The sequence below is a fragment of the Scatophagus argus genome, chromosome 11 (genome assembly GCF_020382885.2).
Source record: "Scatophagus argus isolate fScaArg1 chromosome 11, fScaArg1.pri, whole genome shotgun sequence".
Lineage (NCBI taxonomy): Eukaryota > Metazoa > Chordata > Actinopteri > Scatophagidae > Scatophagus > Scatophagus argus.
This window is the reverse complement of record NC_058503.1, coordinates 17,907,381-17,921,836: the sequence shown is the minus strand read 5'-3', so window position 1 is coordinate 17,921,836 and position 14,456 is coordinate 17,907,381. Positions and strand designations below refer to the sequence as shown.

General features: G+C 40.9%; 1 protein-coding gene across 8 annotated transcripts in view; it reads right to left on the bottom strand.

The window, feature by feature from the left end:
• Nucleotides 1-14,456, bottom strand: part of myo1b (myosin IB) — a 54,011-nt gene that overhangs the window by 32,028 nt on the left and 7,527 nt on the right. For 7 of the 8 annotated variants that reach the window (XM_046403106.1, XM_046403108.1, XM_046403109.1 and 4 more), the window contains exons 2-3: nt 13,620-13,766; nt 10,471-10,586 (exon numbers count right to left, since the gene is read on the bottom strand). In XM_046403106.1, the coding sequence (XP_046259062.1) occupies nt 10,471-10,586; nt 13,620-13,745 (242 nt within the window). In that variant the 5' untranslated portion in view covers nt 13,746-13,766. Of the gene's footprint in view, nt 1-10,470; nt 10,587-13,619; nt 13,767-14,456 lie in introns of those variants that run through there. The other variant, XM_046403113.1, reaches the window with a different exon arrangement.

Genomic DNA, 14,456 nt, shown 5'->3' with positions numbered 1-14,456 from the left:
CTGTGGCTAGAACATTGTGCTATCATTAGGACGATGAAAGCAGCGAGAACGGTAAACGGCTGTGCAACTTCACAAATGTAGAAATCAAAATGATGAAGTACCAAGGTCACCATCAAAGGCAGAGGGAGCAGTGAGTGAGGCACCCAAATCCCAAAGAACTCCCTGATCAGCGTGTGGAGCTGCATGTGCAGGGTTAGGCTGGGATAAGGCCTTGGACTATAAGTGCTGCTTGGCACCTCCCCTTCACATCTGCCTGCAGGCTGTAATTTGGGCTTGCACGTGGCAGCGGTGAACACAAAGCCACATTGGCATGAGGTAAGCAGTAGAAAATAGTCTAGTCAGTTCTTTTTACTACCAACCTCTGGTAACTGGGGCACAGGAGGAGATGATGGTCTGGCAATGTGTGACCTGAATCTTAAAACGGGTGAAGTACTGTGAGGGCAGATTCAGCACACTTTAAAGTGATTTGTAGATACTAATGACGGTGGGATGCATAGGCTGGAGTGCAGCCCACCCATTTACTGGGACATGACAGGACTTTTGCAAGCAATGATATCTTTCTCAAAGGCTGTTGGCCATGTCCTCAATACTGATATGCAGCACATAAATGCTTTTCACATACTTACATCCTTTTCCATTACTAAAATGGATGAACTCAGTCTGGCACTTTGATGTTAAATCCAGTTATGATTGTATTAGGTGTTTGTATGCATGGGGGTGGGAGCTCAGGGGGGTTGGACAGTAGCCTGTGATCTCAGTGTGATCTGGCTCCTCCAGAGGTCACAGGAAATCCGCCCAGCTCTGATGGAGCAGCCAAGGAAGCAATGGTTTATGACCAGGTGGAAGAGAAACACACACGAACATTCAAAATCACTACAATGGCTTGCATTCAGAGATTTCAGGTGAGCCTGCTGGTGTGGGTGGGCAGGAAGCAGATATGTACAAACAACCTTGATTCTGACAGATGTGGCCTTTCTGTGTACTGGTTATAATAATGCGTTGCTGCAAAACAGGTGGTTAGTAGAAGATCAGCACACAGGGCAAGAATCTGACACAAGATCATGATAACAAGCAAAAGAGCACTTTCAGTGTGCAACATACAAGGTGCAATAAAGAACACGTCCAACTCTCTAAATTAAAAGCTCAGAGTGAAGCACTGCTCCCACAGATCTCTAATTTTTTCAACACTCACTAGAGGTTGTCTGAGATGTTGGCTAAATTACTCACTGATACTCCCCCACCCATACATCAAACTTCGAGGGGGTCCAGGGCTTTAATTTACTTTTCTCCACATCAATTTAGTGTTCCACAGCAGGGAAAAACACAAGCTCAAGCTGTTTGTATGATCCCAGGAAAAGCAGGAAATAAGCACGCTGAGTACGACAGCAAAACATCCTCAAAGCAATACTCAAACAAAGGCTCTTCTGAGCCTGTTTCAGAGGATTTGTATGAATCAGCATGCAGCATACACACATATAAAAAGGAATATTCAAATAGCTTCCAATCATCAGGTGCTGAAAGGGTTCAAAGAGTTGACTGAATTGTTTGAATCTTGATATGTCACACGACGATAAATGACGAAGGCATTGTGCCTTTGGCGACAAGATAGACAGGATAGAGAAATATACTTAAGGAAAAGAAATACATAGCCACATGTGTGCAGCCACAGACAGGATGATGGAAACACAGGAGCAAGATGTCTTTTTATAGCCCAAAAAGAACCAGCTCTGTCGGGTTTGAGGACTTCCTGTCTTCACCCTGCTCACTATGTCTCAGGCTCAGCCTTCCACTGTGGCAGGGTTTCTGGTCACTTCAGGTCATCAGAGGCCTTGGGACCAGTGAAAGACGTGCTAAACGGATTCAGTGCTTTTGCATTTTTAGCTGAGCTAGACCAAAGGACATTCAGTTAAAACAGACTGGTGATGCTGTTTTTCCTGTCACTATTAGTTTGCTGGAAGGGATGTAATGTAGCCCCAGTGCATTTAATCAGGAGTGAGTTCTGTGCCAGACTCCATTTAAAAATTAGCCTTTTAAATGCTACATAGCTTGTCAACAAGCGGTGATAGGGTAACTTAGGAGGCAATTTGGCATACAATAAACACACCAGTCATCATTTTGTTTTAATGAAATCTAAACGGCTTTTTTCATTTTGAAGAAGTTGTAATCTGTAAGCCCTACAAGCACTGCACACCCCCTGCACACAAACTCAAAAACACACAAAGGCAGCATAGAAATAAACCGTCATGCCTAATTTAGAGCAAGATCTCTTGGCCTGCCTTCAAAGATGCAAGAATAAGAAGGCCTCAGGGTAACCATGTGACCTACTGAGCCCATTCAGACAACAGACAGAGTCATTGTGGGTCTGACCGACAGTGTAATGTTGGCCCCACATCAGCACCACGGTGGTGGGTGACACCTTCTCTTCCTCTACACCAGTGAATAAGGAGACCGCAGACCAAGAGGTTTTGGTGGGAGGCGATTAAGTTGTCAAGGGGTTCTTTTTTTCCAGAGCCAAAATAAAACAGTGCATAATGAAATATTATAGAGGGAAAAGACCATGGTTCATTAGATGTAAGGAAGCTGAAAAGGTTTTTAGCTGTGAAACTGTGAATCCAAACAGTGTCATCATCCAGTGATTCCTGCAGCATTTTATAGAAGAGCTGGGCTTCTGTGGCTCAAATGAAGACCGTCTTCAACAAGAAATGAATACATCACCATAATGAAACAACAAGTGAAAGAGCACTGCAGTGATCGGTCAATGATACTTCATCAAAGCAGCATGTTGCAATGTTGGGGGAAAATCAGAAAATCCTCTAAATTTATTTTGACTGATGGCAAACAGCTTATCTCCATGTCTGCATCACATGACTTTCAGTTGCGTGCCAGAATCAGCTAATACTGCATTCAGGCGACAGCATAAACAAGAGACAGGAACAGTTAGTGACACTGATCCAAGAAAAAGGCTTTAGAATGAATCTTATGGCTTTTTTGTTTATTTTACTCTACTTAATTGCATTTTTATCTGGTTGGTTGCTGTAGCATCTAACTAGCACATAGCTTGTCATAAGTCTGAACTAATACAGAGTGCATGTGCTGGATTCAAATGAAAAACTAAATAAATAAAATAAAGCAGCACTACAACAGCAGGAGCTGCAGTTCTCCATCAGATTCTACACTGTTTTGCCTGAGCTACAGTGCTGCTGTATGTTAGACTGAAGCCTAAAAAAGACTATTCAGTCACACTTCCCCAAATAACAATTCAAGTTTTCAGATAATTGTTACCTAGTACCTTGTCAATGTCAAAAATATGAGATTTCAAGATGGAACAATATTCTGCACACGATAGAAGGATCTCCTATTTGCCTCCATTTCACTAAGCCTCTCTTGTGTGTTATGCAAGCTGTGTGCAAATAAAAAGCTTGATACCAGTTGTTCTGACATTCAATAAAGAGCATTTACAATGGGTTTTGGACAGTCACAGACAAAGGAAAATCTATAAAATAAAGTACCAAACTCACAAATGCAATAAATGACAGAGCAGGTAATGTTTAACCAGTACTGCCTTAAACTGTGGGCAGGTAGAAGTATTACCTTTGAAAACAATAGGGGAATTCATAACCTTTCTCCATTAATGATTGCCAACAGGGTTGGTAATCTCAGATAGCAGATGCTACCAAATATAACCTGATTCATGAGAAATTCAGTATGCAAAACGGAACAAACCCCTAAATGCAGAAATAAAATGACTATAAATAAAAATTGTGCTTATTTTCTTAACTAGCATCAGAGACTCTATAAGAAATCCTAGACTACATTATAAAACAGCATTATAATTCATGCATAAATGTTTACATTATCTGATTTAATACATTTGCATGTTGCATGATGTTTTTTTCTTCTTAGGTTGAAGAGGTGGGTGGAAAAAGGAACACATACACACACGCTTTCCCAATCATCTCTCTCTGAGCTCACCATTACGCCAACACACATGCTGGAGAGGATTCACACTGCCCACCTGAGTCAAAATGCCATTTCAACAAGTGCCCACTTCAATCTACCTACGTACAGGTTCTGTGCTGCAACTTACGTAGGCCTCCTGGAAAACAGTCCGTATTATATAACACCAAAACAGGGTACATGTGGCATAAACTTGTTAGCAAATATCTGCAGCTGAAATGGACAAAAATTGAAGGAATATACAGATCCAAAGAGATGTGCCTTTCTTATAACTAACATTCATATGTGTTATCAAGAGCTTTTAGGGAAGTCAGGAGATTTTAAACAATCACTGACCCTTGATGTAACAACTAAGCTCAACATGGCAAACTAATTTACCCGCAAGATTACATGCGAGTACAGCAGTATAGCAGTTTAGACGACATTTCAATCCAGAATTTTGAATTTAATGCCAATACAAGATAGGCAACATATGTATTTCAGTGAACTGATCCAGTACATTCTATTCATAATACAGGAAATTCAAAACTGGTTTTCCAACTGACAACGCAGGCAGGAATACCGAATATCAAGGCTGTGTACAAGAAGGGGGTGAGCAGACTCTATTTCCTGAGAAAGCTGAAGTCCTTCAACGTGAGCAGCAAGATGTTGGAGATCTTTTACCAGTCTGCTGTTGCCAGCGCCATTTTCTTTGCTGTTGTGGGTTGGGGCAGTTGCATCAGAGCCAGCGACACTAACAGACTTGATAAGATCATCAAGAAGGCTGGCTCTGTACTTGGTCTCAGGCTGGAGTCTTTTGAGACAGTGGTGGAGAGGAGGACACTGAATAAACTGTTATCCATCATGAACAACGATCAGCACCCTCTCCATCACACAGTAGACAGACAGCGGAGCACCTTCTCCCACAGGCTGCTGCAGCTCCGCTGTCGAAGGGACAGATACAGGAAATCTTTCCTGCCACATGCCATCACGCTGTACAATAACAGCTAAACTCTGGTCATAACATACAGTCACTACGCACTTTATATGTTTTACATACTCGGTTCACTGTACCTTACATTTTATTTCATTTTTACACTACAATCAATACAGCTTATTTGTTGTATATACATTTTTATATTTCATTTTATATTGCTATTTTAACATGTATAGTTTTTTTTTTTATTTATTTCATTGTGCTGTTATCATCACTGTGTGTAATGCTGCTGCTGCACTGCAAGTTCCCAGCTTGGGATCAATAAAGTATATCTATCTATCTATCTATAAAGGCAAACACAGATATGATGTCATGCAAATGGCTCCAAAGTTCAGACTACCCACAAATGGAGCAGTAAGTTCCTTTTTCCTGGAATAATCGACAGGAGAACCTCGAAATGTCAGAGTTGATTACTATGGAAGAATTTAAATCAAATTTAAATTGAATTAGGTTGTGAAAACAGCCCTCCAGGTCAGTGTACTTGCTTTTAAATCTCCACTGAAATTGTTTAAGGTAACTGTTTCCAGTTTATGCAACATAAGATTTTTTTTGTCCATTTGTTCATTTTAGGTGGATGTTGTGTCCAACACTGGAAATATGGCTAAATACAGGACTACTGCAAAGACAACATCTCAGTTTTATGTAAAAGGTTGAGAGAAATTTAATAAGCTGCTGAAAAGCACCAGTTAATGTACATACATTATGTAGGATGAGACCACGTAATGAACATGCTTCAAGTGTGACAATGATCAGACACTCAATCACCTTGATCTTCTTCAGTGCTTTTGACATAAAGGACACCACAATTATAACAATAAAAGGTTTCAATCAGTGCTTTGTGGTTTTTGCCAAGGATGCAGACACACTGCAGTTTCGGCAGACAATCTATGACTTATGTACAGAGAAGTGATACTATAGTACAGGAGCAAAGGTAAAATCTTTACTTAAGTGAATAAAAGACTGAGAGCTTTAATCCCAAGTGACCTGTGCATCATCATAAGGCCTGCTATGATGAGGTATTGAATGGACAAACTAAATTAATGAACTACTGAATATTTCTAGATGTCCAACACTATAACAATAAAGCACATTTCACAGTCAAGCTGTCATAACCATATGCACGACAGCTGAAAACCCTGACATACGGCTTACACAGAGCCTCTTTGCTCCATTAGCCAGTCGTGATGCCCCCTGTAGCCAGTGCTCTAGCGGCACAAGGTATTGAGTGGTGAGAGCATCGGGGGTCTCAATACCTCATTAAACATTGGGGAAATACAATCCTGCCCTAGAGACATGGGGCTGAATGCACACACACACACACACTCTCTTCTCTCAATCTGTGTCTGGCTTGGGTGGCAAGGGACATACAAAAGATGACTCCAGGCCATCTGTAATGCTGCTCTGCGAGGAGAAAGGTCACTGATTAGTGCTGTAATGCCTACTATGCGTAGTGGGGAGAAAAGCACCTGCCAGTTAATTATGAGGTGCCTCATCTGGGCAGTGAGCAGTTTGCTAAATTGCCCGGCTGAGGAAATGGTGGACAAATGTGTGGTCCTCAGCTGGGTTTACATTCAGGTGTTCAGAAACTGAGATACCAATCAGATCTTTTAAAAATTTTAAAAATTTTCACAAAAATGTTGAACTGAAGATGGCAAGAGGATATATTTTAAATATAGTAGAGTTCTATTATAATGAGCTTCCTATCTTGGTTGTGTGACCTATAGCTTGTACATAGAAGGTGTGCTGTTGTATGTTTCTGTTTAGTGAGGAAAATATGCATAGAAAATTCACTTTCTTTACATCTTGCAAGTTACTTTTGTTTACTTCTGAGATTAAATACTAAGAGAGCTTCTGAAACTCTGAACTTGCTGCTTCCATTAGAATGTACTGTACTGTACCGTACTGGTCTCTGGGCTGGACAAGAACCACTGTTTATCTACAATAACTCTAATTAAGAAGGAACTTAACAGTTAGTCTCCACACAACTTTAGAGATAGGGGACCTTGCTGCAGTCCTCCCAGACATGAGTACACGCACACACACAGATGAGCACCTGCACACACTCACTAATGGTTGCTTCTGTTCATACAAAATACACAAAGCAATTTCCATACATACATAAGGCAAGAAACACACACACACACAATAGTGATGTGAGGGCATTAATCAAAATCAACATGTCTGACAGAACAACTCCCACTTGGACACTCTTTCCTGGCTTTAATCAATAGCCATAAGCTACATTAATCTTTCATCTCACCCAAACAGACTATCCAGGATGCCAGGGGTTTTCCCACAACACCAACTTTGACAAAGAATGAACATTCATACACACAGTGAGCTGTGTTTTGTGAGGACCAGTGATTGTTTTAGGGCCAGCATAGGTTTGACGCATCAGCAGGAGTGGGACTTTGTCTATAAACTCATTGTTCTGCCAAGAAGTCGGAGAAACAGATTTGTGACATTCTGATGTGGTGTTGTCCAGGTTCAGAAATCTCAAACCTTAGACTGCAGGTGGGTGCTGCTGAACGACACATTAGTGTTATTTACACTTTGTGTTTGTGTGGGGGGGTTGCTGGTTTTGAAGGGGGTTTAGGGGTTGAGCTATCTTCTCCCTGTTAATTGTTCTGTAAAGACTCTCTGCAGTCACACTAAAGTGAGAAATTTGATAAAGCTGGTAGCTTCAGACTGGGAGATTAGCTCCCCACCACTCAGATTTAACACAGGGTGTACATATTCATACAGCAAATCCAAACACCACTTGTGGACTACTTGGGCCTTAAACTGATGCAGCCTGCTCTGAGCTGCTGATTTTATACTGTTCCGAGTCTCTAACGAGGATCAAAGATAGGAAGAACAATATTCCTAGGGACCCCCTGTTGTGACCTTAATTAAAGCCCAACACTGATCCCATTCAGTCACTGGTGATAAGTTCAATCACGCAAATAATAATAATAATAATAATAATAATAAAAACAGGGTCATGAAAAACAAAACAATCTTTTTTCTGATTTGGAAATGGGAGGATTTTTTTAGATTTAAAAATACTGACTGGACACTAGATTTCTTGGGAAACTCAGTGATTTTCCTGCGATTCAGCAGCTGGACTAATTAGCTCTCACATGTAAGGCTACAACTAACACTTATCTCAAATTAAATTGTCTAATGAATTTATTTACTTTTCTTCTTTTGTTGTCTTCAAATGCAAACTTTCCCAAATTAATGTTTAGATAAGCGAGAGCGCCAAGTCAAAGAAATTACTTGCTTTGTGTTTGAAGCATAACAAACAGGGTGATGCATACTCGCTGCTCTGATTTGAATACCAGTCAAGTATAATGTATTCAAATTACAACATCCAAATGTTCTAAACCACAACTATCCAGCCGCTTCTAGGCTTAGATATTTTAAAGCTTTACAAAAAGTCAAATCCCAAATTTCATCTCAGATGCCGACAAATTATGGAAAAAACTTCAACCCTGCTATGTTTTTAGCTAACCAACGTTAAGTCACAGTTTAATTTATATAGATAAACTGACCACATAGAGATGAAAGTGTCTTAACTTTTAATTAGCTAGAATTTCCAGACAACATTTTTGAAAATACTGGTGTATTTTTTTTAAACCACGGGGCTTATTGTTTAAGTCATACAAGTATGAGCTGCGCTAAACAAACGATTTAAAATGAAACAGGCAACATGATGGCGTAGCATAGAGTGACGAAAGTTAATAGAGGATGAACTGCAATAATAATGAGCCATTTTGTTTGCTAAAAATGCCAGAGCTGCATTTGACAGGACTGGGGGGCTTAACATTGCTTGAGGATGATCAATGCAAAGCCACAAAGCTGGGGCCAGATGGCCTGACCGCAGGATTAGGATCAATTTATGTAGCACGTTGAAACAATCTGCCGTTGACTGGCATTTAAGGTCTTGTACAAGAGCCTGTCTTATTAAACAGGGCTTAATCTTCTTTAGTTAAAGACTAATGGCAAGATGATTTTTCACATATTTAGAGGATGTATATTCCAGTCAATAGAAAGAATTTCAGTTTGTTTATACCAAGTTAAACACTGTAGATGCAGTAGTTAAGAACAGAGAGGATGTTGCAGGCTTCTTTCTAGAGGGTCTGGATTGTACATTCATTTTCTAGTTGTATGTTCTATTGTGATGCACTCTGGTTAAAGCTAAAATGAAGCTGAAGCTCTGGTTTAGTGTAACTCCTTCAGCATGGCTCTGTGATGGCTTAGACACCATATTGGTTTCTTTAAAGTTTCAGCCAGATTCAGTCAGGACAGTTCACACGGACAGCAGAGAACTAATTGAGTCTCATGCAAATAAGGCAAAACATTTTTTCATGAAACAAAAAGCACGTACTTTGGTTTTTGCATATTTAGCTCATACAAATCTTTCATTCTTTACATCACGGCCTTTGTGAGGCACCTTCTGGTTTCAGTTCATGTCAGCATGGAATGAAAATGACCTTTCAAAGAATTTGTCAAATGGTTGGCCATTTTGCCTTTAGCCTCCGGTAATTATCCAAATTATCTTGTGGTAACGTAGTTAAGGGTAGAAACCACTTAAATATTTGTTCACAGCCGGATAGCAACGTTTTATGAATTCCACAACATTAATTCCCCAATTCCCCATCCTAAGAGTTTTAATGTATTATTCAACACCTGTGTTTAAGGTATTTATCAGCAGGCTGGTCAGTCCTATGAGATGTTTAAAAACCACAGCACACCCAGTGCATGCTTCTTAAGCAAAGCAAAGTGACATGGTGCAGACAGATTTTGTTTTGTTTTTTTGCTTTGATTTGATTTGGTGTGGGCGATTGAAGTTATCATCATTCAACAGGTAAACCAGGGCACCAAAAACCTCTTTGTACACATCAGTATACAAAAGAAAAGAAGGGGGAGACAAGCAGGGAAAAACAAAAACGGGCGAAAAAGCCTCAAAATGTGTCATGTCAGTTTTGGAGCTGGCTGTAAAGTAAAGCCAAGCAACTTGCTTTGTCTGCAGGGAGTGTGTCTGTTCTGGGACAAGGGCACTCTCACTCTTTCAGTCTGTCTCTCTGAGGGGTTCTGCTGCAGCCTACAGACACAGCAGGCTAATTGACGAGTGCTGGGCTTTGTTTTATCTTGGCAGCCTAACAGCAGTGCTGACTTAATGTTGCCAATGGACAGATGGCATACCACAATGCGGAGTGGCCGGCAGAAGCACGAGACTGATTCTCCATAGAAGAGCTAGTGTCCTTCTGATCTTACCCCGCCCCCCCCCCCCTCCCCAAACAACAACAACAACAAAACCCCTCCTCATTGGTGACTGGGTCTACATTGATAATGCTTACAGAGGTTTGCAATACACTGTATCTTCAACAGACAGATGACAGTTCCAAGCAAAGTCTTAAAAAACACTCTTGTGAAGTGCCACCCAAATTTAAAACCTCACCGTCAAATTTTAAGTGCTTGAGCTTCAAGCAAGACATAACATTTACATAAATACAAGGTGGCTTTGGAGAGGACGTGGGAGATGGACTCACATGTGTGGACTCAGCTCATAAAAGTTCCTGTTGCGATACTCCTCCACTTTGTCTGGCGTGTAGATAGGCAGGGACCTGTAGGGGTTCATGGAGATCACCACACTGCCAATGTATGTCTGGAGGGAGAAGGAAAACAGCATGAATCCACATTTTCAGTGATTTACACAGACTCACAGGAACTGGTTTGAACAACTTGTCCTTTTATCAGAATGTATGTTAATTGTGAGGTCGAGGTGGGAGGAATTCTGACTCTCTCAGCTTTTCCCAGCTGGGTATACCTAATACATTGTTGAGGCATGCAGTGCCTGAAGTGAAGCTGGAGACACGTAAAAACAAGGAAAAGTTTATGGAATCCGTTGGGCTGGGCAGTAAACACAGGCTGCAAAAGAGGTCAAGGTGCTGAAGAAGGGTTTCAGTAAGTGCATGTGTCTGAGTAAAAGTATTCATGCTGTCATACTGATGCCTGACAGGCTTACATATTAGCAACTGGCACCAACAAAAACACCTAAAACTCAGAATGAAAAACGTTAAAAGCATCAGTCACATATAATGAAACTGCAAGATATCAAATTTGTCAGCAGTGGGTTTCAAAATCAAAAACCTGCAAAGAAGTTTTCTCTATTTCACATTTTCATAAAAGAACACCTTTATGTAACATTCACACAGGTTCAACAGATAACACTTGTCAGATATTTCTGAAAGCGAATGTAACCAGCCATCATCTTCATCATCCTCCCACGCTCAAAACAAAGCCCAGATAGCACTTTCAAATATCAACCTGAAACATTTTCTTTGCTTTCCACGGTAATGGCTGTTGCATAACCCACTCTGACAAGACGAGAGCGTGGCCTTCCCTGTGGCAGCACCACAACCTCCCACAGCCTCTCGTTCAATAGCCCACTAGAGGCAAAATGAGGCCTTTTCAAGTGCAGAAGACGGGTACAAAGGGAGAGAGTGCACACAGTGTAAATAAAGTACGACACGTCAATGAGGCATTATGTTGACCAAAAGCAGAAAACACAATACGCATTTCTTCAGCCTTGAGAGATCATGGAGAAAACTTGCAAGGCACTTCATGATTATTTTACGAATTTTCTGACGAATGAAATCATATAAGGCCCTGCGATTGACTGGCGACCAGTCCAGGGTGTACCCCGCCTCTCGCCCGTAGTCAGCTGGGATAGGCTCCAGCTCCCCCGCGACCCTGACGGATAAGCGGTATAGAAAATGGATGGATGGATGAAATCATATAAATGGTGTCTAAAATGCTCATTACTGTAGGTGGGAAATAGCTATTAACGGAGGGCTTTTAAGCCTTTTCATATCAGATCAAAACAAATTTATAGTCGATGAATAAATAACAAAAAAAGGGAATATAAGACAAGGCTTTTATGCGTATTAACCTTTCAGATCAAACGTGATGCAGTTTTTTTCAGATGCTCTTTAGTTAAAAGAGTGGCATATCAATCATCAGAGATACATAATGTGTGCAATTTTCCGCTGGATGTTTTTTGTTGCATTTCTAACACCTGCTGCTCTGCTTCTGAAACGCCATCTCTTCAGTTGATGATATACCACATGCCCAAAAACTACATAAATGAAACAGCTTTTACTTCTCTTAGCTTTTTAACCACGATGTTGAAAATGCATCACTTCAGCATGACAGTTTGGAAATTTGTGTGAAAGACAGCATAGACAGCATAGACAGCATATGACTTCTGTTCATTTAAAAACTGGCAGGTTGTTATGGTCTCGGGTTACGGTTAATCAAAAAATTAGTGAGGCCACATATATTTTTATGTACAAAACATATGTAGATATCTTGATATCTTTCATCTGCCATGAAAGGTTATTAGAAAAGACTAGTCCAACACACAAGAGATTGGGACTGATCATCTACTGCTACACTGTTATTGTGAATGAACAGAGGGTAGTACATCCAATCCCGCAACTCACAATGCAGAGCTAAAAGGTTAAAACAATGAAGGCTGAGAGAAACATTCAGTGATTCTTCTTGTTCAGAAAAAGAAAAAAAGAGTCAGGCACAAGATGCAGGGCGACAGTTAAGAGGGTGATTTTCGCTCTCTTTGATTTTACACTGTTATTGGATACATGATGTGCTGTCCCTCTGGAATACAAAGCCATGTTTCCTCTGCTGTGAGCTGTCATATGATAGTTTGGGTTGGGGGTTGGGAATATTTGTAAGGAAAGATGCCCCACAAGGGGAAAAATACATTCACATGCAAGGATTGCACACCAGATTTATTGGATAAGTACAGGCTTCAGCACTTTTGCTGGTCATCACTCTTGAGGTGCATCTTAGAAAAAAAGCCACAAAAAAAGCCTTCCATTATAGACTTCAAACCATGTGATTTACCTTTCCACGAAGATGCACGTTTTTACTTTCACTTCTTAAACAGCACTAAACTAAGATGACAAAGATAAAGACTTAATTAACTCAACATTTAGGTCAGTACCACACAGGGAATTAAAAGCTCTGTGCTTATAACTTTGGACAGAAAACCAAGGAGTCTAAAATGTGAAAACAAAATTCCCATTCCTCAGCAGGATGTGGGCTGCCGCTTGACAAAATATCTAGCGCGCCGCTAAGGCAATCATTGCTATACGAGGTGACATCATCCCTTGGGCCCTCGGCCCTGTCAGCCAACAGTGACCAGAGAAGAGCTGTAATCATCTTGGTTTACGTCTACAGCAGCCAACCTGCAGAGAAGAAAATCATGGCTCAAAAAGCCAAGAACTAATAGTCTGATGCAGGCACAACAGATCAACAACCCCCTTTTTCTAGAGATAAACAGCAAGTCAGCCACTATGCCAGGCCCTTCTTCTCTCTGAGCTCTGGATTTCAAGCCTCATTTAAAGTTATCATCTACATTCCTTGGTGTTGTGATTTATTGATTGGCTGGTTACTGTGGTCTCTGTATCTGTGCCACCTCTGTAGCCAAGACTAAAACGAGTGAGGGAACAGAGGAACAACAGAGGTCTGAAAAGCATCTGCGGGCTTCCTCAGGGAAGCTGACTTTACCAGTCTTTGGAAGCGGGGACAAGCAGAAGCTACAGAATGCTGCTACCCAATTGAGGTTCGATTATAACAATGCAATCACTATTTGCAGATAAAATGGGAGACTTACATAGATCTCATTGTGGTCAAAGCGCTTCTTCAGGTTCTCGAGGAATGAATCTTCACTCAGAGGTTCTAGGAGGACCATGTCTCCGACCCCAATCATGTTGTCTAAAAGTGACGTCTTCACCTCCATTTTGGCTGCAGGTGTCCCCCCCTGCACAGAAACACAAAGGAAGAAAAGGATACATCACACATTTTGTAGATTTAAAAAAAGACCCTGTGGAGCTTTTGACTCCAGTGTGTTTGCTCTCACACTATTGTGCTGATCAACAGGTGACGGCAGCAACGCACCCACAGACATAACAACAAGCTAACGAAGTCGGCGAAGAAGACAACTTCTGGCAAGCAAACACGAATGTAAACAATGCATGATTTGAAATATCTTTAGCTTTTAGTTTTATGAGGAAGAAAATGCAGTCAAACACGTTCAAAAAGCTGTAATCAGTTTATTTACAGTGAATTATTTAAGCTGGTCGTCCATTATTTGTGAGGTCTCCAATAGTGTTTTTTTCCAGGCTTTCACTGATCAGAACATAAACAGTCCTAATTTTAGCCAACGCAAATAAACTCTGGGGTGGACATGTTTGTACAGCAGTGATTTAACTCCAGGGGAGAAATGGGTCCTTTTGATTGGCTATTCAATCCTGTTCTCCTGTGGTATGCATGTGAGAATGTCCCATAGGCAATTACATAACTAAGGAACTTTGCCCTTGACCTCTGGATGTCAGCACAGCTGGAATCTGCTCCCGTTTCAGGGCCTCTTGTAAATCAAAGAAATCGTCCCCAAAAACAGCAGACTGCTTTGTAGCTTTTTTTCCCTCCGTACCCCACTTGCATGTTGCAG